The sequence below is a fragment of the Eleutherodactylus coqui genome, chromosome 1 (genome assembly GCF_035609145.1).
Source record: "Eleutherodactylus coqui strain aEleCoq1 chromosome 1, aEleCoq1.hap1, whole genome shotgun sequence".
NCBI classification, from domain to species: Eukaryota; Metazoa; Chordata; class Amphibia; order Anura; family Eleutherodactylidae; genus Eleutherodactylus; species Eleutherodactylus coqui.
The window spans coordinates 475425390-475453279 of record NC_089837.1 but is presented as its reverse complement, the minus strand read 5'-3'; the positions used below and the strand labels follow the sequence as shown (position 1 = coordinate 475453279).

At 41.9% G+C, this 27890-nt stretch overlaps 1 protein-coding gene across 4 annotated transcripts; it reads left to right on the top strand.

The window, feature by feature from the left end:
- Positions 1 to 67: 67 nt before the first annotated feature.
- Positions 68 to 27890, top strand: NAB2 (NGFI-A binding protein 2). 4 transcript variants are annotated; one of them, XM_066584452.1, is made up of 7 exons: positions 68 to 560; positions 12006 to 12816; positions 15955 to 16088; positions 17092 to 17143; positions 19493 to 19607; positions 22378 to 22578; positions 24945 to 27890. In XM_066584452.1, the coding sequence occupies exons 1-7, from the start codon at positions 508 to 510 to the stop codon at positions 25037 to 25039; spliced, it is 1461 nt and encodes a 486-aa protein (XP_066440549.1). In that variant the 5' UTR covers positions 68 to 507; the 3' UTR covers positions 25040 to 27890. The 4 variants fall into 4 exon arrangements, with proteins under 4 accessions (XP_066440549.1, XP_066440550.1, XP_066440548.1 ...); XM_066584453.1 differs by having other exon boundaries at positions 68 to 564; XM_066584451.1 differs by lacking the exon at positions 68 to 560 and adding an exon at positions 8663 to 8774 and having other exon boundaries at positions 22381 to 22578.

Below are 27890 nucleotides of genomic sequence, written 5' to 3'. Positions count from 1 at the left end.
GTTTATTAACAGTAAACTAACAGAAACAAGAAATCCAGTAAATCATGAACATTTGTCGGAGAGCGGGCTAGATGTGCATGTATGACAGCCAGACATGCTCTAGTATTGCACTGCTATTATAGAAGCTTCAGATTCAGCCCTTCCCCCAGTCCTCCTACACAAACCCTGACATACAGAGAAGAGGCTTATTGCAATGTGTATGTGGGTGGAAAACAGCAGAGAGAGCTTGCAGACCTTAGGCAAGGGGAGCCCAGAGAGAAGCAGCTAGAGAGGCAGAGGGATATGAGAGAGGCAGACAGATACTAGACACTGGATGCTGCTAGGGAGACGCCGCAGGAAGAACAAGGGGCATAGAGGATGGCAAAGGATGTAATGAAGAAACATTTGTAGACCAAAGAAAGCGCCGGATACAATTATACCCCACTCTTATTTTATTTTTATTTCGGCTAAAAGTTTTTTGCTCCACGGTTTTGGGGTCATTGTGCTCAGAATATATAAAACTCCTAAATGGCGGAGAGGGCTGGCAGATCAGATGACCTGAAGCGGGCGTCCAAAGCAAGGCAAGTAAGTTAGCAAAGTGAGCAGATGTGTATTATTGTCTGTTAGACATGAGCTTGAACAGCTGTAACATGAAGCTTACTGGTTATTATGTATATTGTGTATTATATAGTGTTACATATATATTCTGCACTTAGTGATGCCATGCACTTGTTATCTACATTGTTGCAGAAAGTAGAATTACCATCTGGCTGGAAAAGTGAGGCTCAGTGCCAATGTTATTCTTATGATCATAGGAAAGTGCTTCTTTTTAACCCTAAAAGGGTCCATCTGCCAGAAATGGATGATTGATTTTCTTTAAAACTCCATAATTTGCTACTTAACTTTTCATCATTAGGTAGACTGAGTATGGCGGGCTACTATGTCTACTATGACTCGGTTTTAGGACTTGGATGAACATGATTATTGCACTTTCCAAGTACAAAGCACGTTTGCTGTGAATATTACATGCTGAGCTGCATCTTCCATTGCCAATGAAACATTGTTTCAGACTGTTGCTGTTGTTAGTCTGCATTTTAGAAAATGTTGCATGGTAATAACACTTAAATTACCATTTCTGGAACTATGCCAAGTTTATTAAGCTAGTGACAATGAGGGTGCCTATCCACGAGCCAACATGCCAACTGAAGTGTTCCATAGCCTTGCTATGGAAAGGGCCATCCCCCTGTCCACCAGCGGAGAATCATTGCGATTCTCCGCTCGCGGCCATCAATTCGTAGCATGCTGTGAATTGCCCCGCTTCTCTCTGGTCAGCCTATCTATCAGATTGGGCTGACCTGCAGAAAACCGTCTGCGGCTCCTGCTCCCGGGTGGCGGCTCCCGCGGCGGGGTTCCGCCGCAGGATACCGCAACGCCTGTGGACAGGGGGCCTATAAATGAAAATGTTAAAGTTGTTGGAAGGTGGTTCAAATAGTGGTTTAATTACTATGGCTGATTAATGTTATGCATGTTATGAGAGCCAATGTCGGTGTACTTCTGCCATTTTATGGAGTCTGACACATTAATACATGTGTGTTTGTAGGACTTGTATGTATTACATATGACTAATGCGGTGTTTAGAAGTAACAATTATCAGTCAAAAGGTCATTCAAATGAGTGGAAGTGAATGATAATTGTTCAGTGTAAACGTGAGCCAACAATGAATGGGAATCGTTCACTTTTTGTCCTTTAGTTCAGTTTCAGCCAGCATAAAAATCACCGTTGGCTCATTCACTTATCGTGGCGTTTAAACACTTCTCGTTCAGTGATTCCCATTGGAATGTGAAACACTGAATAAGAAGTGAATAATTCTCAATGATGACCTGCCTGAACAAGTACGAATAAGTTAGCATGATGTCGCTCACTTGTTTGCTCGCTTAAACGAGAACCTGCTCGTCTGAAAGGGCATATCACTTCAATCAAACAGAGTTTGTGACCTCTGTATTGTGTGGATATGTTTCCACAATTGTGATTATATAACACCTTAATTAAAAATGTTCATAAGTTCATATGTGACCTAAGTCATGTTCAGAAGAACTGGCACAGGTAGGTACAGGGCAGGCACAATATAGGCGCTTCAGTGTGCCCATGAGAATTGTATTCTAATCACCTCTACAATCCGGTCACATTGCCTGATCTACTAATTGTGACATGGTTTTAGATTATTGGTTAGGTTTCATTATGGTTTTTCTTGTGCAGTGTAATACAAATCTATCATGGTGTTCTTCATGGTACACTGCCTTGCGTAATGAAAGGTCCCCCACTGCAACCAGCCTGCAGTTGCTCCCTAAGCCCCCTGAGCCAGCAGGTAAGCAATGGAGCAAGTTCTCCATCTTGCATCAACCCTAGTTCAGCTGCAGTAAGCCCACTAGGGTGGCTGATGCCAGCCCTGCCTGACTGGGCCAGCCCATGACCTAAGTGGACTACCGTGAGTTCTTCCTGTAGATCCTATGTCCAATCTGGCTCTACAGCCCAGTAAATCCAGCATTATAGAGTGGTGTGCATGGTGTGTAGGTCAGGTTATTCTATATGTCCTGTCCTTAGTCACTGTAGTAGAAGACATGGTTTGAGATTAAAGATTGCTAGTTTCATGAACCCATTTGTAATCTACTGCTTCTTCTGAGGTGATGAAGACTCATATTTGAGATCACGGATTGCTAAAATCTCTCTTGTAAAAGCATTGTATTACCAGCTGCTGGGGTGAAGTGATCTCTAGAAAGATGCAAAGTGTCCTGGGACATAGTTTTCAAATGTTGGCAAGTTTATATGTCGTAGACACGGCAGACATATTTTGCTTTACTTTAAAATGCATGCCAGTACAAGACCAGCTGTACCACATACCTTTCCAAGCACTAGATTACACCTAGAGGTGTAACTTGAAGCTTCTGGGCCCCAATACAAAACCTGTAAGAAGGTCCTCAACTATAATGCTTTATTCATTGTACTGGGCTCCCGATATGGAGAAGAGAGATCTTATGGGTCCCCAAGGCTCCTGGGCCCGGGTGCAACCGCATCCTCTGCATCCCCTATTGTTAGGCCCTTGATTACACCAGAACAAGACCAATTCTGTGCATTTATCGGCTAAACTCATAGGTGGTGGATATCTCAGTTTCTACACTTAGTGACATTGTACAATGGGAATTTCTTGACTTGCACAGTGTAAAGATGACATACTGGAGAACTAATGAGGTGTTGTTGAAAACGAGTCTGGAGATGGGCTGGACAGGCAAGGGCAATCATGGGGACATCAACCCAGAGACGAGGCCAATGGTTTTCCACATAGGGCACATGCAGGGAGGCTGTTACTGGTCAAACAAGACCACATTGCTTCCAAAAGTCTTCGTCAGAAGCACAATAACAGAAATTTGTTAGCTGAGTGTTGGAGTATATTCACACAGTGGAATTTGCTGCAGAACTTTCCATGGCAAATTCTGCCTTTTAAAAATTGCGTCAAAATCCACGTTTTTTTTGCCGTGTTTTTTGGCACAGATCCACATGCAGGATTGACCCTGTCAACAGTCACCTCTTGATGCTGAAACACGCAGAAATGCAATTTTCCGCATCAAAATTCCACACGCAGATTTTGCCCATTGACGAGGCAAATTCCACGTGCAAATCTGTGCCAAAAACCATGGCAGAAAGCCATGGATTTTGACACAATTTTTTTATACTGAAATCTATGTGATCATACCCTTCATGTCACAGGCCAGCATTTTAGGCAAAAGAGCTTTGGAAACTAAGAGTGTGAGTCCCTCAGAGACCATCCAGTATGGAATAGAATCCCAGGCAGACCATATTCAAGCATAGAACCCAGTCTTCACTAGAACAAAAATGTGTCTCAGCTATCTTACAATACAACTGGTTCTCCTCCCACCCCACCACAAACTCACCTGAGGCTCTCCTCACTTCTGGAACCAGAGAGACCTCCCCCGGCCCCACACACATTCCTCTTAAAGCTACAGCATATATCTAGTATATAATATAAGGCATATTTAGCCTGACTGACTGGCTGGAACATGTCTGTATGAAAGACACAGAAATGCAGTTGTAATAAGAGAGTTTTCAACCAAACAAAAAAACATGGCTATAAAATGAGAAGAGCAGTAGTCAAAGTTTGCTAATTGTGGTTTTTTTACATACAAGATTTTGTCATTTATCTGAATTGGTATAGGGGGCCATTATTTCCAAGGGAAGACCGCTATATTGCTTGTTACTTTTGAATTAACTTCTTAGAAAGTAATGGCAAAACTCGCTTTAATATTAATTGAATATTCTGGCAAAAAGAGAACTAATATAAACTAAAAGATAACAAAAGTGATAACCAATGCTCAAATGTATGTGGTATTACAGATGTTCTCCCCTAAGGTATTGGGCACCATAAGACTGCACACTGAGTGTATAGACCCTTAATGGGGTTCTCCACGTTATCTCCCATCCACAAGCACTTAGCTATCTCCAGCGGTCCCACTGAAATGAATAGAGTGGCGGTGTTCATATGCAATCACTGCTGTCCTAACTTCAGGACATGCCAAAGTCCCATTCTCAGGCTTGGTGAGGTCAAACTCCTTGGACCCCCCTCAGATCTGAAAGTTATCCCCTATCCTGTGGATAGGGAACAACTTTTATCATGGCCCTTTATAACAAAAATTAGCTATGCACCCTGAAATTTCACATAGTTAGCAAGTTATTTTAAGTGAGCCTTTGGTTTGGGGCAAAATTCCGTTCCGGGACAGAAGGGATAGCAGGGTATATTATCTGCAGTTATTCTTCTTTGCTGCCCCTTGAATTCACCAGTTTTGGGCCCCCTTTTCTGCCTTCCAAGATACCTGCAGCAACTTTTGTCTGCCCGATGCAGCTCTTTGATTGGCCAGTGCTGATCACGTGAACAGCTCTGGCCAATCAGAGAGCAAGAATAGTTTATTAGTAGTCTAACACTACCAATGCAATTTGTAGATTAGGTAGTCTAAAGATTGCATTGGACATTTTCAAAGGACTTGAAAGCGGCAGGTCAGAGGGACGTTGAAGAAGAACAACTGTAGGTAATATACCCCCTCTGCCCCAGGACAGAATGTTGCCCCAAAATAGTTACTTATTAATGTGTTTGTAAAACTAAATTTGAAAGATCAATGTAGAATTTCACTATTTCTAAACTTTTATCACCTGGTGGAATATAACTTTCCCATGACTTTAAAACTTTCTGTGGCAGATCAAACAATTACTGTGGGTTTTCGTTTCAACAACACCCTGTCTATCCCACTCCGCCTCTGTAATTCCATGAATAAACATGTGGGTGGATTCCGACGCTCAGCAGTCTGTGCCCTCATTTCATCAGATGAACAATGGGTTATTCACGCAGCTTTAGACCAGTTTTATTCTCTGGCATTATGTATCATTTCTTTATGTTAACCAGAAGACTTGTGGTGTAGGTTTTACCACTGTGCAACCTGTATAACCAAGAGATGCATATATATGGGATCATTATGCTGGACTTTTTTTCTTTTTCTAGGATGTGTCGTTAAACTGAAATCTAATTACTTGTTCCATTATTCTAAATAGAATTTAACCCCTTAGGGAGCAATCTGTTTTGGGCCTTTAGCACTAAAGCACTTAGTTTTGTTTCTTCGTTACAGCATACCAAAACTTAAAATTTTTTTTTTAACGTGCCTATAACCTCGGCTGCCATGGTTACCCATTGGTATCTCGCAATTGCACATTAGGGAATACAGATGGGCAGACAAGGGGTGCCCCCTCCCTCTATCGAGCTTTTTATATGCAGTAGTTTCTATAGATACTGGCATCTTAAAGGGGTTGTCTCGCGGGAGCAAGTGGGGTTATACACTTCTGTATGGCCATATTAATGCACTTTGTAATATACATCGTGCATTAAATATGAGCCATACAGAAGTTATACACTTACCTGCTCCGTTGCTGGCGTCCTCGTCTCCATGGTGCCATCTAACGCTGTCTTCTTCTACCATTTAGACGCGCTTGCGCTGTGCGGTCTTCTGCTGTGTTCAATGGAGCTGCTCCGGCGCGCTCGTGCCGGAGAGCTGGTCTGCGCATGCGCTAACTGGTAACTACTGCTTTGCTTGTTGTTTTGTGCCATTTTCTGCACTTTTTCTTGTCTCAGAAACCTCTTTAAGGACACTGTAAAGTTTAAGAGGGTTATGGCAGCAAGAAGTAATGACAGTAGAAGTAAGGGTCACATATCAGAGCATTTTCATTTGATAGAGCCTCTGTTACTTCCAAGCAGGCTTATCCTACGTGGCCTACCTGGTCGTAAATATATTGTCCTAACTGGACGGATATATACACAGAGTATTAATAAGGATAACACAATATATGTATAATAAAAACCATAGTGGGAAAAAAGGGAATACTTACCCTAATCTCTTGTGAAAGAGAGCCCTGTTGTTATCAGGTGTTTGTGGGTCCACTGCGTCGTTCTACGAAGTGAAACCAACCGGCGGGATAGACAGCTGACACCGAGGCGAAGACTGTGCACCAGCTGGAACTTGGTTCAAAGGACAAGAACAGACCTGACCCTGAACTCCGATGGGCTGAAATATCCCTTACCTGGAGATACCCCTTAAGGTGGAGAGATCCAGGCCGCCTTTCCTATCCCTGACTTCTAGCCTTTCTTACCTACCTGGTGAGGATAGGAATCCAGAGTCAGATGAACCTAGCCAAGGAGTGAGGATTGGACATACAGAGAGAACAGACACAGGGAATAGACAGCAAACAAGAAACCAGAGGCAAAACACACAGAAAGCTGGGTTTACCCAAAGACACAGTATAATCTAGCTAAGCATACCAAGGGAACTAGATACAGACAGAATAGCAGCAGCTGCTGCTGCTGCTGCTGCTGCTGCTGCTGCTGCTGCTGCTGCTGCTGCTGCTGCTGCTGCTGCTGCCACCACTGCTGCTGCCCCTTGCATGCAGTCATACAAGGAAGCATTCTGGGAAAGGTCTGGAGAGGTTAAATAGGAGGGTGATTACAAATCTCCACCAGGTGGGTGTAGGAGTCAGGAGGCAGGAAGACAACGCCGTCTGCTGGACCTAACACTTGTGTATAATTGGGGATAAGTATGCCCCCATGTCAAGATCCTGGGGTGACTGTGGCTTACCCTAGTAGATAAAAGGGAATGTGGCAAAGGTTAAGGTGCTTTACGTAGAACGATTATTGTTCAAAAAATCGCTGGATCATTCAAAGGTGAACGATAATCATTTAGTGTAAGCACAACCAGCGATCGAACGACGGTTCATTTCATGCAAGCATAACAATCATCGTTGGCTCATGCGCTAATCGTTCAGTTTAAACACTGATTTTTCAGTCGTTCTTGTTGATTAGTACAGTGAACTGAACGACTGAACAACCCTGTTAAAAAAAAAAGTCAGCAATTTATTTTTTGGTTTAAACTGACTGCTTGTTCGCTCGGGAGGATGATTACCGCTACGTGTAAAAGTACCCTTAGATGGACTATAAAGGTAAACTACAAGGATAAGATCAATCACACCCCATATAAAGTGATTACCAGACAGACTTCAGCCCGATTTAGACAAAATGATTATCGTTCAGAAAATCACTCAAACAAGAGAAATGGAACCCAATTCGTTCAGTTTAAACTTGAGCCAACGACTGAACTATGAACGAGAATCATGAGGTTCTCGCTTGTCGTTCAGTTTCATAAAACCAGCACTTCTTATGCAGTTTAAACACTAAGGCCTAAGGCCTCCTTCCCACGAGCGTGACGGGCTCCGACGCGTAATATTACGCTGTGAAGCCCGTCACGGCGCCCCCCAGAGCCCCTATACTTACCTGCGGGAGATAGCGTGAAATCGCTTCCCCGCCCACCGCCGCCGCGTCACCGCCCGTCACCGCCCACCGCCGCCGCGTCACCGAGCGTGTCACGTGACGCGGCCGGCCGCGTCATATGGCGTCATATGACGCGCGGCGGTGGGCGGGAAAGCGTTTTTTCACGCTATCTCCCGCTGGTTACAGCGGGAGATAGCGTGAACGGACGGCTTCCATTGACTGCAATGGAAGCCGTCAGTGCGTACAGCCCGTCCTCACCCGCAGAAAATAGAGCATGCTGCGGGTGAGGACGGGAGAAATCGCGGTGCGTAATTCCGCGGTGGAATTACGCATCGTGAGCATTGTGCTATTAGGTTCAATAGAACCTAATAGCTGCGGGCAACGCAGCGGATTTTCGCCGCGAATTACGCGGCGGAAATCCGTTCGTGGGAAGGAGGCCTAATTGTTCAGAGTTTCACATAGGAATTTGAAACACTCAATGACTAGTGCAGAAGAACTGTACGATTCTCCTTCAAACTGGCTGGACGAACGTTGGATGAGCTGGATTTCAGTGGGGTTTAAAAAAAACGGAAAGCAAGTGGAAAGGCTTCAGTTTGCCTCCGTCCTGTTAGGTTTCCATTTTGTTGGACAGAAAAATAGCGCAATCTGAAGTGTTATTTTTACAGGCCCAAAAAAGGGAAGCCTTTCCATTTGATTTCTGTTTTTTTTTAATTTTTTTTTTTTGAAATCCTTATTGAAGCAGATCTGTTTTTTCTTTTCATTCCTCTCCTCCAAAAACAGAGCAGAGAGACAGAAACCGTGAACTAAGCCCTAATGTAGATGGGAACAAAAATCTTATCTTGATTAACATGCAGGTCAGGATGAGGAAATGCCAACAAGATCAGATACCACGTCTGAAAGAAGGTCGACAGACAGGTGCCAGGTGAGAGTGAAACAGGATTCAGACAGGTGTCAATGGAAAGCTCAGACAACAAGTCCCTCCAGATCAACTGAAGCAAGAGTATAACTGGCACCCTATGGGAGGAGGGGCCAGAATGAATATACATAGACTAATGTCGAATGGCTGGCTGGGCTGTCCCACCTTAGTCACTTTTATTTCCTGATTTTGTTTAGTTATATAATTGTCTATTTCAAATGATCCTTTCTTCACTATTACCAGGGTACTGTATTAGACATAGAAGGGGTTTCTTTACCGACGTAGAAGGGGGTTCTTTACTGTAAGAGCAGTGAGACTATAGAACTCTCTGCCTGAGGATGTGGTGATGGCAAAATCAATAAAAGAGTTCAAGAGGGGCATGGACGCCTTTCTTGAGTGATACACTAATATATGTTCTAATCATTAATAAATTCTAAAGGGTTGTTGATCCAGGGATTATTCTGATTGCCAGATTGGAGTCTGGAAGAATTTCTTTCCCCATTTTTAAATGAGAAAAATTGGCTTCTACCTCATTGGGGTCTTTTTCCTTCCTCTGGATCAACATTGTGGGGGTAATAGGCTGAACTGGATGGCTATCGCATGGCACTCGCACGCCGTGTGATGTGCATGCAGGTGCAATGCGATGTTTCCCAAGTCAATTGGAAACACTTGCGATTCTATGTCACACACAATTCTATTTCACGTGCGTGAGGATCGCAATCGCACAGAAGCAATGCAATACGATTTTTAATTAAAAACACTTTGCAGCACCGTGAAAATTGCACATTGGCAAGTGCGATATTGAGCCAAGTTTCTCAGCCCGATTTCGTGCTCACCTGGGTGAATGTAGACGAATGCAGGCATTTCTGGATACATATGTTCCCGTAATGTTAATTTTCTGAGACTATTAGCAGGTCAGAACTATTTTCTATCTGAATGATTATTCACATAAAATGTTAATTAAAACAGTGATTACAGAGGTATAAAACATACATTCAACCCCAGCATGTGGGAGGTAATAGCTTTATTAATATTCACACTTGTCTTCTCAAGTGCGTGTACACAACAACAATATAACGACACCTTAGACAAAACTGCAGATTCTCAAAAGAAATACATTCTTCAAGAAAACATAAGTTTTATCTAGACCTCTTCCAATGAGTTGGATACAAGTACGTAGCAGATAGCTATGAAATGCAATAATATAGTAACATAGTAATGTAATTTAGGCAGAAAAAAGACATTTGTCCATCCATTTCAGCCTATTACCCTCCAATGTGGATCCAGAGGAAGGCAAAAAAAACCCCCAAAAAACAATGGGATAGAAGCCAATTTTCCCCATTTAAGGGAAATTCCTTCCTAACTCCAAGAAATACTGTACTACATAGGTGCCACGGTCTCTAAATCCACCAGGATTCAGCTGGTACCGAGTGATTGGGTCAATAGGCCTTTTGGCTGCCTATCGGTAGCTATATTGGGCTTGGTTCTCTTTGGTGTCATGGCTTCCATTTAGAGCGGAGCCATGATAGCAATGGTGGATCCTGTTGTGAACAGATACCTGCAGTTTCTGAAGGACCCTCATTGACTCTAATTAGGTTGGTGGCTGTTCCAGTATGTTTCACAGAAATAATTAAGCTGTATAACGCACTACTTTTACCATCATAAATAACTGAAATCCCAACAGAAATAAAGAGGGATCCAATTTAAAGGGTTATCTGGGAGTGGAAAATGTGCTTAGGATAAAAAGGTCAGCAATATCAGATTAAGTGTCTACCTCGTGGCACACCTACTGATCAACTGATTGAAAGGGCTACGGGGTCCCATTCATTGTTGCCATGCACAACTCTGTACTTAAAGGTAACCATAAAGGAAACCTGCCACATCCAGTCTGTCATCCAAAATACACTATCTGCCATGTAAAGTAAATGATAGATTGTTCATCAAAAGAGGTCTAGGGGCACATGATGAGAACATTGTTCTCCCTCTTTACAAGTCACTGGTCAGCCCACACATGGGATATTGTGGACAGTTTTTGGCACTAGTTCTCAAGAAGGATATGTCAGAGCTTGAGCGTATACAAAGGTGGGCAACTAAAGTAATAAACAGAATGAGCGGTCTACAATACCCAGAGAGGTGATCAAAATCGTGGTTATTTACTTTGGAAAAAAAGACGACTGACAGGCGACCTAATAATTATGTCTAAATATATCAGAGATCTCTCCCATGATCTATTTATACCCAGGACTGTGACTGTTACAAGGAGAAATCCTCTACATTTAGAGGAAAGAAGGTTACTACACCGACACAGAAGGGGGCTCTATACTGTAAAAGCAGTGACACTGTGGAACTCTCTTGCTGAAGACATGGTGATGGTGAACTCAATAAAAGAGTACAAGAAGGGCCTGGACTCGCTTCCTGAGTGATACAATGTTATATGTTATAGTCACTGATTACTTCAGAAGGGTCAGTGATCCCGGAATTATTCCGATTGCCAGATTCGAGTCGGGAAGGAATTTTTCCCCTAAATGGGGAAAATTGGCTTCTACCTCATTGGGTTTTTTTTCCTTCCTTCGTGCATTTGGTTATTTTTCAGGTCATTTATACTTTTTTTAGTACTAAAAAGCTGCTTGCTGATGGTTTGCAAGTAATTGGGTTTATAAGATCTCATCTCTTATTAAATGGGTTATCTGAGTTATCTCTTCATATACTTTTAGGCTCCGCCCATGCGCGAAACTATAGAAAATCAATATACTCACAACGCTGCTTGGGTGCCATGGCATCTGATAGGAGACATCACTAGGTCATCTGGTCTGGTGACGTCTCTGTTGTGCCTCGTATTTTTTGCAGTAGTCGCGTGGGCAAAAAACCCCATATGACTGCTGCAGACCGAGCAAACAAAGCAGCAGAGGATTGGAGCAGCGCAAAAGCAGAGAGGTATTGGTGGGTTTTTTTTGCTATGTGACTCAACCTCCAACTGCCACCAATATTTCTTAACTAGGAAAACCTCTTTAAGGGCTAATGCCCATGGACAGAATTCCGCGACGCCCGTGGGCATGAGCCTTAAGTCAATGACAAAAATTGTTACTGCGATATTATATTCATATTTACATATGTGAAAAACAATAACTATACGAAATTAATGGCATTACTTTATTTTTAGAACAATTTTTGAATTTTTTGGCTTTCTGTCATTATTTCCTGTTTATACATATTCTTTAATTTTGTTTTGCCCTGTAGGATCATTGCCGAAACAACTTCACTCCCACGCACCCTGGGTGAGCTGCAGCTGTATCGTGTTCTACAGAGAGCCAACCTACTAGGTTACTATGATACGTTCATCCAGCAGGGAGGTGATGACGTCCAGCAATTATGCGAGGCCGGAGAAGATGAATTCTTGGAAATCATGTCCTTAGTTGGCATGGCTACGAAGCCATTGCATGTCAGACGACTGCAGAAGGCCTTACGAGATTGGGCTACTAATCCGGGACTGTTTAACCAACCACCACTGAACAGTGTCCCTCTTAGTGCAAGTATACCATTGTTTAAGATATCAGAAACAATGGGAAGAGTAGCCCGTCCATGTAATGGTCATATTGGTAACATCGAAACTTTGAGCAAAGGAATTGGCGGCTTCATTCTTCCTGAACAACAAGAACAACTTGGCAAAAGATCTCCATCACAACTAGAAAACAGGTCTTGGACAGTGCAAGTGTCTCCAGAACTTAATGAAGGAGATGATGAAGATGTCGAGGAAGATGAAGATGGGAGAGGAACACAATATGCAACAGCAAGTGAAAGATTGGACACTGAGCTGGTACGGGTGATATCTGACAGTGTTGAGAGGCTAATGAAAGGCTTGCCTCGGGGGGATGTAGCTGAGGCACGATCCATGCTGAAAATCAACAAGAAACTGGGACGATCGCTAGGCCATATCTTTCAGATGCCAGATGGAGGGCCAAGGAAAGAACGGGAGATTCGAAGACATAGTGCCATCTATGGAAGAAGTGACTCAAAGAGACGTGAAGGGAAAAGACTCACTCTGCATGAGGTTAGCGGTTTTATTTGTTTCTGCTTCTAATTGTTATGGACAAAAAGTTGATGTACTACAAATGCATGTACTGATACAAAATTGAGGTTACTGCGAATGTCTGAGTGGACCTTAGGTTCTTACATCTGGGAAACATACACACTGCCTACGCCAGTAAAACAGTGAAGTAATGTTCTTTTGATCAATAATGAACTTTTTGATCAATTCATACCTTTAAAAGGAGGGTGCAGTATAAACATTTCCGGCCTCACATGCTAATTCCCAATGAGCAGTACGGTGGGTGCATTGGACCATCTCTGGTGGGCTAGATGGACTATCTCACTTTGGCAGAAAACTATTCTCCCCTAATTCTACCCCTCTCCTGCATTGTGCCATGAGATCCCGAACCAGTGCATGCATGGTTAATCTGGCCTTTTGGTGGTCAAATTCTCTAGACTGAACTGTGCATGTGTCACTAATCCCTCATGCTGATCAGTGGCGCTGATTTTGAGCGATGTGTGATTGACGTCTCCTACATCATCCACGGCAAAATGCCGTTAGGAGATGTAGTGTGGCCAGGAATGATAATCCAGCCAATCCACCAGTGATGGTTTGGTCCGCCTATTGAAACATTTGCTGGGAATGACCTTGTGGAACGTGAAAAGTTTATGTCTTATTTTTTAAAGGTATGAATTGATTGAAAAGTTTATTAAAGTTTTTGTAATAGTTAGTATAACATCATCTGCAAATAGGTTAATCTACTGTTATTCCATTTATGTTTGGATTATTTCTTATGTTTTTGGCCAGGGGTTCCATTATCAGTGAAAAGAAAGTTTGAAAAGTAGACTACTTCATTGTTTTACTGATGTAGGCGGTTTGCTGGAAAGCAAAGGTGATGATGACAGATTCCCTTTAAGGTCTAAAATGAGGGAAACCTATGAGCTAAGCAATGAGAAAAAAACAGGAATCTGATGATCCACTACGGATATTTTTTGCCGCCTGCTTTATGAATATGCTTCTTCCCTAAAGGACTCTCTTCCCAAACAATCTATCTATCTATCTATCTATCTATCTATCTATCTATCTATCTATCTATCTATCTCATATCTATCTATCTATCTATCTATCTATCTATCTATCTATCTATCTATCTATCTATCTATCTCATATCTATCTATCTATCTCATATCTATTTATCTATCTATCTATCTCATATCTATCTATCTATCTATCTTATATCTATCTATCTATCTCATATCTATCTATCTATCTATCTATCTGATATGAAATTAACAGGATTATGTTATTCCATTCTACATCTCAGCAAAAAAAGTTGGATTAGCTTAGTGTGGGGCCATTGCCAATGCCTTTCTGTGAAATCATAGTGTAATAGATGATTGCTATTCTTGATTCACTTCCAGTACAGTAACCCTATTAATACTGTCAGCGATACTCCATCCTCTCATCATCAGTTCTCTCTATTGCTTTACAATGCACTGAATGTATAATATCAGTCTCATATGTAAACTGAATTATATTGTCATTGGGTAGAACAATGCTTAAATATACTATGATTACACACTATTTACATAAAACTGGAAATTCCTTTTAAATACCATATGTTTACATGAGTTGTCACTTTCCTTCTAACTTACAGTATATTACAGTGGTTTTGTCCTTACAATAAAACCCTGTTCAACCACTGGGCCTGGCCTAAAATAAAAAAAGAGGGCATACTCACTTCTCCTAGTGCCCCGGGACACAGTTGAGAGCTGCCATGGTAATCGGCGGCAATTTCTGGGTAGACAGCCCGGTGGAAGTCAGCTGACTGCTGCGGCCAATCAGAGGCCACAGTGCCACCAACCCAAACTCCTGGCATCATGGCACCCAGGATGTGAGTGCTGTGCAAGGTGTATCAACGGTGACTCTGGGAGACTCTGTTTGGTGGCAGTAGGCGCCTGACATACTCCAGGCCGTCTACCTGAAGCTCCCATCTATACTGATTGCTGTTCTCAGCTACGTCCCGGGGCTCCAGGAGAGGTGAGTATGCCCTCTTTTTCTAATTTTAAGCCAGACCTAGCGGGTGGATGGGTTCTGTTGTAATGACAAAACCCCTTTAAGGGGAAGGGAAAATGTTAGACTAGGCAGGAGTTCATACTTTATATAAATCACTGATAACTAAATGTGTTTTTTTTGTAGAGTGTGGGATTTATAGTATGTAATATTTGTTATAGTAATAGGACACCTATGAATAAAATGTGTCCTGAAATACACATTATGTATACACAAGTCCAATAATGCCAATGGAAACCCCTGCAAAGCAGCGTAACAAATGCTTTGGAGTTACTTATCATGTTCGTCTCACAGCTTCTCTTCAAGCTAATGGGCTATGTGGGGGTGGAAGGAACACAGCAGCTCATCTCAGATGCTTTAAAATGAGCAATTGTCATATAAAGCACACTAAAGGTTTAAAAGGTTTACAATATGACTACTTTCTAGCATTTTATATATTTTCTTGAAATAAAAACATTAGAACACATTCATCTGAGTTTCCATTTACACATTGCGGGGTTGTCTTCTGTGGGTTTTGAGATGTTTACAACGTTTTGTCTGACCCACAAAAGTCAGCATCTAATACTAACTAAAGCAATCCAATGTGACAAAGAATGTGTTATTGGTGTGAACTTTGCATAATTTGGTCAATAGTTTGTGAGGAGGTACACTGTTGCCAGGTTGACCATAAATTTGCCTTAAACGACATATGCCCGCATTCTCCACCAATGTATATAGGTGTTTCTACATAATATTGCATAGAAAAGAAACATATAAATATCTTCTACAAACAGAATTACATTTATCATAAAATTAGCTCTATATTACATAATTTAAGATTTAATCTTAACTTTCTAACTTTACACTGGTGTTCAATCCCCCATAAGTATCCATAACCCACCCAGTATTTATTTATGGTCAACATATTGATGGTTACTGTACATTCAATAATAATTATTCTTATTGGGTATCTTGCTCTCTTTTGCCCTATAATTAAGTTTAGACTCTGTAGAGCCACAGTTAATAAATTAGCCATATCTGTTTTTACTGTTTTCATACTTTTCTTATTAAATATATTCCTTCTCCTTTATATTCTGTTTCCATTAGCTAACAATAAATGAAGCGGCAGCTCAGTGTTGTATGAGGGACAATACCCTGCTCCTTAGGAGGGTAGAGCTGTTCTCATTAGCAAGACAAGCAGCCCGTGAGAGTTCCTATTTGGCATCTCTGAAGTGTTCCAGGTGAGTTACCATTCAATGCATGAACAGTCCTTTTTGGATAGTGCATATTACATTAATTCAGTGCCATCTTTTCAATTCTGTAGACCCACCATAATTCATTTTTTGCAGAGTAGACAGGTTAGACCAGCGTAGTTTGTTCCACCAGGTTAAATACATTTCAAACCCATGCCCCACATTCATAACCAATGTATTTGCACTTTTAATTGCATTACAAATAGATTCCATATTGTCCATTTTTGCAATAACTTAGGTCATATTTTGTATCACAGTAACTATTTTTGTAAAACAACTTTGAATCTAATGTGTTTGCTTACTAGGTTTATGTATTCCTATCCACCAGCCTATACTGGGCCATCAAGAGGTATTTCCATCTCATTCAGTCATGGCTGAGACAGAAATATTTATCTGTATGCTGCGTCCAGGGGTGGCCAGTATTGGTGCTGTTTGCTATATGCTGTTTCCATTAACTCCTATAGAAGTGAATGAAAGTTACAGGAACAGCATAGTAGCGAGACTGCACTTAGAGTCTCTACCCACTTTCCTAGCAGGTGTATAAGTGGCCCTTCTTCTTTGTCCATTTCTATATAGTGCATACATATTCCACAGTGCTGTACACAGACTGTCATCACTTACATTGGGCCCTGTTCCCTTTGGGGGATTATAATCTAAATGCTCATAATTAGTAGTATTAGTAGTATTTTTTGAGTGTAGAAGGCAACTAGAGTACCTGGAGGAAACCCACGCAAATACAGGGAGAACATAGAAACTCTATGGACACTGAGTCACCATGCTGGCCTTTTTCTTTCTGCATCACTGTTCTTCATATATTGGGTATTGATGTTCTCTGTCATGAGGCTCCAGATACAGTTTTATTTGACATTTTAGAAGTAGAGACATATCCATTCTTACTGAAAAAAGAGGTTACATAGTTATGGAGTGTACTTTTGTTATATTACCTGAATAGAGTTTATTAACACGTTAACCTCTACTGTATTTCCTTTAGGCTAAATCCTGAAGAGACTGGTGCACCACAGACAAAAATACCAAAGCAGGAGGTAATTACATACAATGGCAGCAATTCCCATGTATCCTAATAGAATAGATGCTCAATTATTTTTTGTTGCAAAGTTCTTATGGCTATAACTCTTTTGCCTACATCATTACTTGTGGATATATACAAGCTTGTGATATCTTCTCATTAGAAAGTGGCACTTCCAGCAGAGTGGAGTACTCCATATGTTGCCTATGGGCTCTTTGTAAATGTCCATAAACCCCCTAAAATCCTTCTAGAGTAGTACAGTAATTAAGAAATTCTTAGAATTAAGAATCATAGAATGGTAGAGTTGGAAGGGACCTCCAGGGTCATCGGGTCCAACCCCCTGCTCAGTGCAGGATTCACTAAATCATCCCAGACAGATATCTGTCCAGCCTTTGTTTGGACACTTCCACTTGTTATAGCAGCACATCATGGTATCCTCATTTCAAAAGGTATCAGCTTTCAAAGACTAATTTGTGGGAAAGAGAGCTCAGACCACTTTGTCTCAGGCTACGTTCACCCCAAGCAGAGCAAGAAAGCTGAGTCCCATCTCTCCTAGCTAAATCTTTCCCTTAAAGGGGTGGTCTCGCGGCAGCAAGTGGGGTTATACACTTCTGTATGGCCATATTAATGCACTTTGTAATATACATCGTGCATTAAATATGAGCCATACAGAAGTTATTCACTTACCTGCTCCGTTGCTAGCGTCCCCGTCGCCATGGTTCCGTCTAATTTCGGTGTCTTCTTGCCTTTTTAGACGCGCTTGCGCAGATCCGTCTTCTCCCTTCTTCTCCCTTCGGCTCCGCTCGGCAGCATCGGCATTTTGGCTCCGCCCCCTTGTACGCATCATCGCGTAGCTCCGCCCCCGTCACGTGCCGATTCCAGCCAATCAGGAGGCTGGAACCGGCACACATCATGGGGCGGAGCTACGCGATGATGCGTACAAGGGGGCGGAGCCAAAATGCCGATGCTGCCGAGCGGAGCCGAAGGGAGAAGAAGGGAGAAGACGGATCTGCGCAAGCGCATCTAAAAAGGCAAGAAGACACCGAAATTAGACGGAACCATGGTGACGGGGACGCTAGCAACGGAGCAGGTAAGTGAATAACTTCTGTATGGCTCATATTTAATGCACGATGTATATTACAAAGTGTATTAATATGGCCATACAGAAGTGTATAACCCCACTTGATTTCGCGAGACCACCCCTTTAATGGGTATTCCAAGCTTGGCTCATCATGGCCAAGGTATGAATTTCACTCTGTGCTCCACAGTCACAGTGGCCATGAGTACAGAAACAGTGGAGCGGGCTGCACTATGCTGTTTCCGTAACTTGCATAGAAGTAAATGGGAGTTGGGGAAACAGTGTAACACAGCAAGCTATGCTACTTGCGTAAATTGGCAGGTGCTGGAATAGCATATAGCTTGCTACTGTGTTTACGTAGCTACCGATCATTTCTATGGAAGGTAAAGACACAGCGTAAAACAGTCCACTCAACCGTTTCCTAACTCCTGCCCACCACAAACAGCTCGCCAAAGAGTGTTCAGGCCCCATTTTCAAGGCAAGTGCAGACCCATTTGAATATGCCAATAGAGTCCCAGATGGGAATACTCCAAGATTAGAGATGAGCGAGTATACTCGGTAAGGCACATTACTCGAGCGAGTAGTGCCTTATCCGAGTATCTCCCCGCTCGTCCCTAAAGATTCGGGGGCTGGCGGGGGGCGGGGAGCAGCGGGGGAGAGCGGGGAGGAACGGAGGGGAGATCTCTCTCTCCCTCTCTCCCCCCCGCAACTCACCTGTCACCCGCACCGGCCCCCGAATCTTTAGAGACGAGCGGGGAGATACTCGGATAAGGCACTACTCGCTCGAGTAATGTGCCTTAGAGAGTATACTTGCTCATCTCTATCCAAGATATTACATATTAAAATAGGAACTTGTAGAAAGTTTTGAGACTGATAAATAGATAAATATTTGATAGTTTTTCGCCTATTTGGTTTATTTGAAGAATAATCGGTGCTAGAATAGATTTGTATTTGACTTACCATATCTGGTCTATTGTCTTTCACATATGTTTACTACAGAAGCGTAGAATTCCATACATATAAACAGACACAACATTTTATTAAAGTCTTCTTTAGTGACAAATTAAAACTACTATGGGCCCCCTAAACCAGTCATTGGCCAAACTCTAAATGTATTGTACACATCTAAAGGTCTTAGAGAAATGATTGCACTGCGTGTATTAAAGACTAGACTGATCCAAACTTCAACATGAATTGCTGATAGTTACAAGGGAAACAACAGAGTGAAAACATAGGATTTTTATGGATATGGTTGATGTAAAACAATTGATTACACTTTGTGATCAGGCTGTGGAAGTCCCATCGCATGGCGAAGCAGAAAGTGTAACTACATCAGCAAGGCATAGCTTGGAAGAAGACAGTGGCAGTGTTTCTGGAGAAAGCATGGATGGTCATTTGCAAGGTGAGATCTGCAGTTATTATTCATATATTGATATATTGTATGTCTTGTGTGTATGCATATGTTTGCATATTATAGATGAGCGAGTATACTCGCTAAAGGCAATTGCTCGAGCGAGCATTGCCTTTAGCGAGTATCTCCAGACTGCAGGTTCGGGTGCCGGCAGCGGGCACGGAGCTGCGGGGGAGAGCGGGGCGGAACGGAGGGGAGATCTCTCTCTCCCTCTCTCCCCCCCCCCCGCTCCCTCCTGCTGACAGCCGCTACTCACCGCTCCCCAGCATCGGCACCCGAACCTGCAGTCTTGAGCGGGGGAGATACTTGCTAAAGGCAATGCTCGCTCGAGCAATTGCCTTTAGCGAGTATACTCGCTCATCTCTATTGCATATGTATATTGTATAGCAGGCTTGGTTGCCATGGCATGCAAAGAAGAGAGGACTGAAAAATTGTCCGATAACAGTTTGTCCAGTATTAGAAAAACATGGCTGCTTTTGGTAATGTGAAAAACTAAGTGATATTCTTGCTGTCCCATCAGTTGTATAGCCAAAAGTAGCACGTAAAGGATTGTTAGGATGCAGAGATATACAGGAGGTTACCTGTAGAAGCAGACCGCAGCTTCCAAAACAAGTAAGGGGTCTTGTACAACCATCATATCGGAGTCAGTGACGTTAGTGACTGTTGGCAGAAGTCAGTGGTTGTACGCTAGCATCTCAAACTTCCCATAATCTACGTTATACAGGTGCTTCAGCTACTACTTTGGCTATACAACTGATGGGACAGCCACTATACCACTCAATTTTCCCATTACCATTCATATAAGAGTTAATGAACTATATACTATATACAGAACAGAAGCATTTGGACTCATTATGCCAATCACAAGTTAAAGTCACCCTTTGGTTCTGCCCTGGGACCAGAGGGTGGAAGAGGTATATTACTGTATTACTGTACGTGAGCTTCTCAGCCGTTCCTCTTTCCCATGGGTTTTGAGCTGTTTTCAGGCAGCCAAGATGGCCACTGCCATTTTTTATCACATGATCAACGCTGGCCAATCATACAGCAAGTATAGAGCACTAGTAAGCCTAACACTACCAGTGCACTGTAAGTGATTGGGTAGTCTATAGATGGTGACAGAAGCGAAAACTGGAACTGGTGAACAGGAAGGTCAGGTGAGAAAATCAAGTACAGGTAATATACCCTTATCCACCCTCTGGTCCCATTGTGGAATTTCATCCTGAAACTAGAGGGTCGCTCTTAGCTTTCTTTACCTGTGCATCCCATTTGTAGGAGTGCATATGTGTGGATACTTATGAGTGTGGAGTCTCCACTGTGTTATATGTAGATGGATTGTGTAATTTGTATCCTGGTATCACAGTCTAAGGCCCCTTTCACACAAGCGTTGCGATTTTCGCCAGCCCACATCATAGCCAAAAATCGTATGAATGAGAAAAAGCAGCGACCAAGTCGTAGCTAAATCTTGCGTTTTCTTACTCAATCACATGACCAGGTACGGTGTATATATGCCGCAGCCCGGAATTCCTTTGTCCAGCATAAGTACTCTAACTGGCTCAATAGAGCCAGCTGAAATACTTTAGCAGCGCTAGCCACTGCTAAATTCCCTCCCCCCTACTTTGCCAGTAGCTCCCATAGGCTTCTATAGGGCAAGGTCTTTATTTTCTAGCCGCATCAAAACAGCCAGCGTACCTTGCCGCCGATGTCCTATCTTCACCGGTTGGGTGTTTTTCGCGGCTAATATCGGACATGTGAATGAATGCATTGGAATCTAATTCTTCAATGGTCACAATCTTTTATCGCAGCTAAATTAGCCACATAAAAATGTTCGTGTGAATGAGGCCCTAAAACTTCTTGTTTTTTGATAGTTTAATCCCTAATTTTAATTTTCCCCACTATTAACTAATATATACTTTTCCTAACAACATACAATAAATGTTTCACACTGTAGGAGTATGCTCTAGTAGTGTTTTATACATTATTTAACTTCAGGGTTATAATAGTTCATAACTGACTCATAAAAGCTGTCAAAAACAGAAATTACCAGTTCATTTTGGGAGAATTTAGCAAAAGTATAAAAAAGTGTTCATGTAAGCTTGAGATAATGTAACTGCCAGCTTTAGCAATAGTATATGTTCACATGTAAGCTTGAGATAATGTAACTGCCATGTCAATTGTAACTTTTAGAATAATTTGATGATTATTGCTGAGTTGGGGCAACCTAACCCCATTGTCATAAGATGATTGCATGGCAGCCGGACGATGTTCGCTCATGATCAGCTTGTGCTACAGTGTGCTTTTCTATATACCTTTTACTCAATTAAGATCTTCAGAAGAGGAAGCAAATCTTGAAACACCACTTGGCTGTTTCACAGATGCATCATATATACAATTTGGTGTACCTGATTGATAAGGCTACGATACCCTTTGAGTATCACCTAAATTAAGTGATTACTCCAAGAACACCATACAGTAATATTCATAGAAAACACTAAATTTGGGATGACTGAATAAATGAACACCTCTGATTTGAATAGTGAAGGCTGAACTCCGATAGCTTGACACCAATGGCTACAATGTGAGGTCTTGGCATCAATGGCTTCCATAAATTATTATATATTATGGTAAATATGGTATATCTCAGCTTTCTTTTCCTCTTCTGTATTCTCTCTTCATGAGTAGATTTCAGGTGTTATCTCACAGTATTTTTGTATTCACAACAATTCCATGTTAGAGAATAACTTGCTATGTCTATGTTTTTAAGCAGCTGTAACAGTAAGAATACCCACCTCACCTGGAGCTCCCCCTACAGACCTATCACTTGCTCTACCACATCCAGCTCCATGGAGCAGGCAGCTGTTGCAACAAACACTGATGGATGAAGGTTTACGACTTGCCAGGCTGGTCTCACGGGACAGATTGGGCCGTCTCAGTCTGTGTGTGCCCGGAACGCCTCACATTGCAGGTAGGGATTTACTCTCTCTAATTAAAATGTGACTAATGTAGACTATGTGCAAGTGCATATTAATTGTTATAGACCTGCTTGTAACTTGGGTCGAAACGTTGCTACTGTTTATGGGTTGCGTGCAACAGAGGCTCTCAGCTCTCATCACCTATTTGATGCTGCCTGGAATCTTCTTTCTATATTTGCAACATCTCCTGTTAAGTATTGGACTGATTGGCCATCATGGAGGTGTATCCTTTAGCCAGCCAATCAGCCTTAATTAAGGTGTATTTATTCCGGGCCCGCCTCTACATAGGTGCCAGTTATCATCCTGCCTGAGGCTATTAATTCTGAATGGGGCTTATTCACTTCTATTTTATACTGTGTTATATACATTGCTCTTTCCATATACATTATACATTTTCCCTATCGCCCATCTATGGACAGACGAGGTTCCTGATGTGGGGCCGCCCCTATCAGGGTGATCACCCTGAATAGAAGCATAGAATCTACTACACAAAAAAATTGTGTTACAATTATTTGCCCTATTTTGTGTTTCCTGCATTTTGGTAATATAATATATGTCTATATTGGTCCATAGCAGACATTGATTATGTCTTGGTCTGATGTGATGGTGACATGCGTGAGGGGCGCCATACTTGCGTCTCTCACAAATGTAACATTACCATTCCCCTTGTCAATTAGGTCCATACATACATTACCATTCCCCTTGTCCATACACACACTGACACCACCCACTGCTGACAATGTTAGGCGGCCCATGTGTACAGCCCATTGACAAGGGCAATGGTAATGCCCAGAGTGGTGACCAAATAATTATGTATAAATATATCAGGGGACAATACAGAAATCTCTCCCATGATTTATTTATACTCAAGACTGTGGTTGTCACATGGGACGTCCTCTACGTCTAGCGCACATATGTGAAATTCAAAGTCATGGGGCCAAATTCGGGCTGCTAACCTATTTAGCTAAGGTTCTGCTAACTCCCATGATTTTTCCTTTTCTCTGACTGACAGTTTAGAGTCAAGTAGGTACCCATCTTTCCCAGGTTAAGATTAGACCACCTGATATTAGTGTTAGAACCCATCTAAAAGCTTGGTCACCTTGACGTCGGTAGTTGGGACAATATGATTTGATCAATTTGTATACCAAGATCCTTGCATTACTTAATGTGGTTAGTGTGTATACGGTCATTTGGTATATTTCTGGTAACAAATGTATTTTGAATGCTGTTGCCACTTTTTTGGTTTCACTTTAGAGTCAAGTGTCTGTATTGGGGGACTTGTGCCTCACTTTTTCTGGACTAGAACCTTGCTGTGATCCATCTATTCCCCCGACGCCTTTTAATATATCCTTTGAAATACAGTCTTACTATTACAAATAGACCTTTGAAGGCAACCATAAAGCTTATGTAGCCCTGAGGGAAAATGAGTTCGGCACCCCTGATCTAGAGTAAAGTAGATTTTTACATTAGCATAGAAGGGGGTTCTTTACTGTGAGAGCAGTGAGACTATGGAACTCTCTGACTGAGGATGTGGTGATGGTGAACTCACTAAAAGAGTTTAAAAGGGGCCTGGATGTCTTTCTTGAGTGTAACAATATTACATTTTATAGTCACTAATTACTCAGAAGGGTCAATGATCCAGGGATTATTCTGATTGCCAGATTTGGAGGAAGTTTTTTCCCTTAGATGAGAAAAATTGACTTCTACCTCATGGGGTTTTTGTCTTCCTTTGGATCAATATTGCATAGTTAATAAGCTGATCTGGACATAGGTTTTTTTCAGGTTTACAAATTATGTTACTAACTAGTACCCTGTTTATTGTACTAATGAACTGTGCTCATATCTCTTGTATTGTGATAAAATCCTGATAAAAGAGAATTTAAAAGAGAGAGAACACAAGTATCTACCTAAACACACATATTAGAAGTGTTGATGCGTCTCTGTAAGTATAAGTAGTAATATTGGACAACAGGGAGGATTTCCTTTCCCATTCATGTTAGGAAGTTTAACCCATTTTGGAGGAGAAGGCAGGAGGTGTTTTTAACCCCTTTTACCTTTTTCTTCCCTGGGTACAAAGCGCTCAATGAGTCACACTGGCTTAGTCACACGGACGTTTTTAGGCGCGTATATACGCGCCTAAAAACGTTCGCACTACACGCGTCAAAAAAAAAAAACGCGTGACCATGTCCATTGCCACCCATATGTTCCATCTTTTGTAGGCGTGATTTTTTTTTACGCGTAAAAACGCCCGTGTGACTGAGCCCTTACTTGGTTTCTCTTACTGAGAACAATCCCATATAATCTATACATTCACTTATTGTCTGTTAATTCAATAATTTACTTTTCTTTCTCCATGCAGAATGTGATGACGGTGGTTCAGAAAGTTGTTCAAGTTTGCCAGTTTCACCACAAATCACGGACCTCAGATCTGGCAGTTGCAAAGAACAGGAATAAAGCAAATCAGAAGGCAAGGCAGAGTCGATTTAAGGATAAGAAGTAACAACTACAGAAATCATTTGCTCCCTACCTTAAAGCCATCCAGGACACTGAGCCATCTTTCAATAATGAATTATTACCAATCTCAATTGCCTCTGTATTGAATCTATCCAGCTCAATTATATAGACTGGACAGCACATAATGGCATCAAGTGTCTGATAAACCACTTAGATTTTGGGATTAGCAGAAGTTAAAACTAAAGTACTCCGTTATGGGCCATCATGTGATATTGTATTGAAGTATGGCATTAGTATAAGTTAGAATATTTTGCAATATCGTATCATGTATATCACTTACACACATATTCGTTAGTTAGAGCATCACATGGCTTTTGAACATTAGTTGCCAGATTTTTCTATCATAGATGTCTAATTCTGGATTATACGAATAGGGAGTAAATAAAATACAAAGCTCCCGAGTAAAAAATGGACTAGATCCTCATGATTAAACAAGGAAATATTGATATTTTCCATGAGCCCTATAAGACAAAAGCAGAAATTGATTGGGTGCAATCTGCCATTAAATGTGGCTATTTGACATTATAATGAGGCTGAGCTGCAATACCAAACCCAACCAGATGACATAATTGGCGCTGTTTCTGGAAGCAGCTTGTATAAGAAGTCTATAGATTTCTCTCAAGGCTCTAAGAAGTGGAGATATAAGAGACATAGTGGTGATCATGGGAGCAGAGATTTTTGACACTTCCTATCAGTAATCCCATTGAAGAACACTACATTCAGGCTCAAATGGCAGAGAAGACAAGGCAAGAATATATTGGATTCCGCTACAAAGCAAATGTAAGGACAACTTGAGGATTAGTGTCCTTATGATGATGTTGGTAAGAAAGTATGTTGTTTAGCAAATGACTGAAGCGTGCCAAATAATGAGACAGTTTATTCAGCATGAGTGCTATACAGTATCGGTCTTTTGATCACCTCCTTCTGTCTTTTAATTCAGGGTTGCAGCTAAGGACTCAATACACTTCATTGGTATTTGGGAAAAAATTGACTTAATGAAAAATGGGGAGGGCTTGAAAAGTTTGAAGCTTATTCTTACACTTGAACTTATAATCTTGCATCCAGTCATACCCTACAATGGGTTGAGCCATTGACGATCAGGGATTGCCATAAGCAGCATGTGGATCTTGATTTGGGGTCCAGTACCAGACTTTCACCCCTGACGTCTTGAATGATTTAACATACTGTAAATCCTACCTTTGCTTAATTGACTTGAACTATGTGGCCCGGTATACCAAAAGTGTCCTTACTTGGTCACTATGCTATCTTGTGGCAAAAATGTTGGAAATCTACAAGTACTAATAACTTTGGGAAATTGTCTCATATACTATATATTTCTTAGGCTGCTCGTACACACTGCATATTACATGTGGACCACTAATTATCAAGGAGCAGCTGGACTTACTATTTAAGTCCAAGTGTTGGCGGGTAATTAGTACTGATTGGCATTAGAATGGATCAGCCAGTGTGTGCAAGCACCCTTGGGCCACTTTCACGCATGATTAATTTGCTGCGGGTCCGCATGGCCAAATCCACCTGGGAATTTGGACACTTTATAAAGGGGTTATCCAGGCAGCGCAAGTTGGGGTCCCATTAAAATCAGGAAATCAGTGGGACCCCAGCCTGCAATTATAAGTGCAGCTCCCATTGATTTCAATAAGAGCTGTGCCTGCAATTACAAGCGCCGGCCACTACACAGGGGTTGGAGCAGTGCTTACACTCCAACTCAGGTATATTCCAGCAGGGGAAGGGAAGGTTGCCTGGCGGGGGGCGTAACTATAGAGGATGCAGGGGATGCGGCTGCACCCGGGCACAGGAGCCTTGGGGTGCCCATAAGGCCTCTCTTCTCCATATAGGAAGCCCAGTACTATAAATAAAGCATTATAGTTGGGGGCCCCGTTCCAGGTTTTTCATTGGGGCCCGAGAGCATCAAGTTACGCCTCTGTTGCCTGGATAACCCCTTTAATTTTGGATCTGCTGCAGGATTTAACCCTTGCATTTCAATGGTTGAAGTCTTCAATATAGATCCGCAGCATATCTAGACATGCAGTGAATTTAGAATCCACGGCATTTTTCAAAAATACTGCAGATTCATTGTGGAGATTTTCCGCACCATGTGAAGGAGATTTTGGAAATCTCTTCCACTTGCCTTGTACTACAAATGCTGAAAAATTTCCACAGTGATTCCGGCAGTGGTAATTTTGCAGCATTTCTGCCGCGAGTGAAGGGTGCCTTTACACAGTCAGAATTTGGCTGCAACATGCAGAAAATTCTGCGCCCAAATCCACATGCAGATTTTGATGCAGAATTGAAAATGGCCCTACTCAGCTGTCAATTCTGCATCAAAATCTGCATTTAGACTATAGATTTTGGGCGTAATTCTGCAATGGCAGATGCAGGTGCATATTGCGGCCAAATCCCAGCATATGTAAAGGCACCCTTTTTAGATTTATGTCCCACATATAGAAGAAATTTGGCCATTTTCTTGGCTAAAACTAAGACATCCCAGAGCTGGTTTTACATGAAACCCCCTATAAGAGTTACCAGTCTACTACTTGACTGGTGCATCCCGAACTGACCCCCAGATCCGTATGTCGTATATTAAGTCCAGAGCTGCATTTATCTTTTATATACATATAGGATATTTAATCATCAGGGAGTATTTTCTTTTTTTTTCCTGGAGTTCAGTCTGATTCCACATTTTGTGAGCCCCTTAGACTGACGTCCTTTTGTTTCAAAGCAATAATCAGCTTATGTATTCTGTCCGCAATAAACTATTGAGATAATCCAA

Excerpts from the sequence above, each read along its gene's own strand:
- NAB2 (XM_066584450.1), top strand. The coding sequence starts at position 8,701 with ATGCAGGTCAGGATGAGGAAATGCCAACAAGATCAGATACCACGTCTG. Across the intron at positions 16,089-17,091 it reads GCATCTCTGAAGTGTTCCAG|GCTAAATCCTGAAGAGACTG; the intron begins GTGAGTTACCAT and ends TATTTCCTTTAG. Across the intron at positions 22,579-24,944 it reads CGGAACGCCTCACATTGCAG|AATGTGATGACGGTGGTTCA; the intron begins GTAGGGATTTAC and ends TTCTCCATGCAG.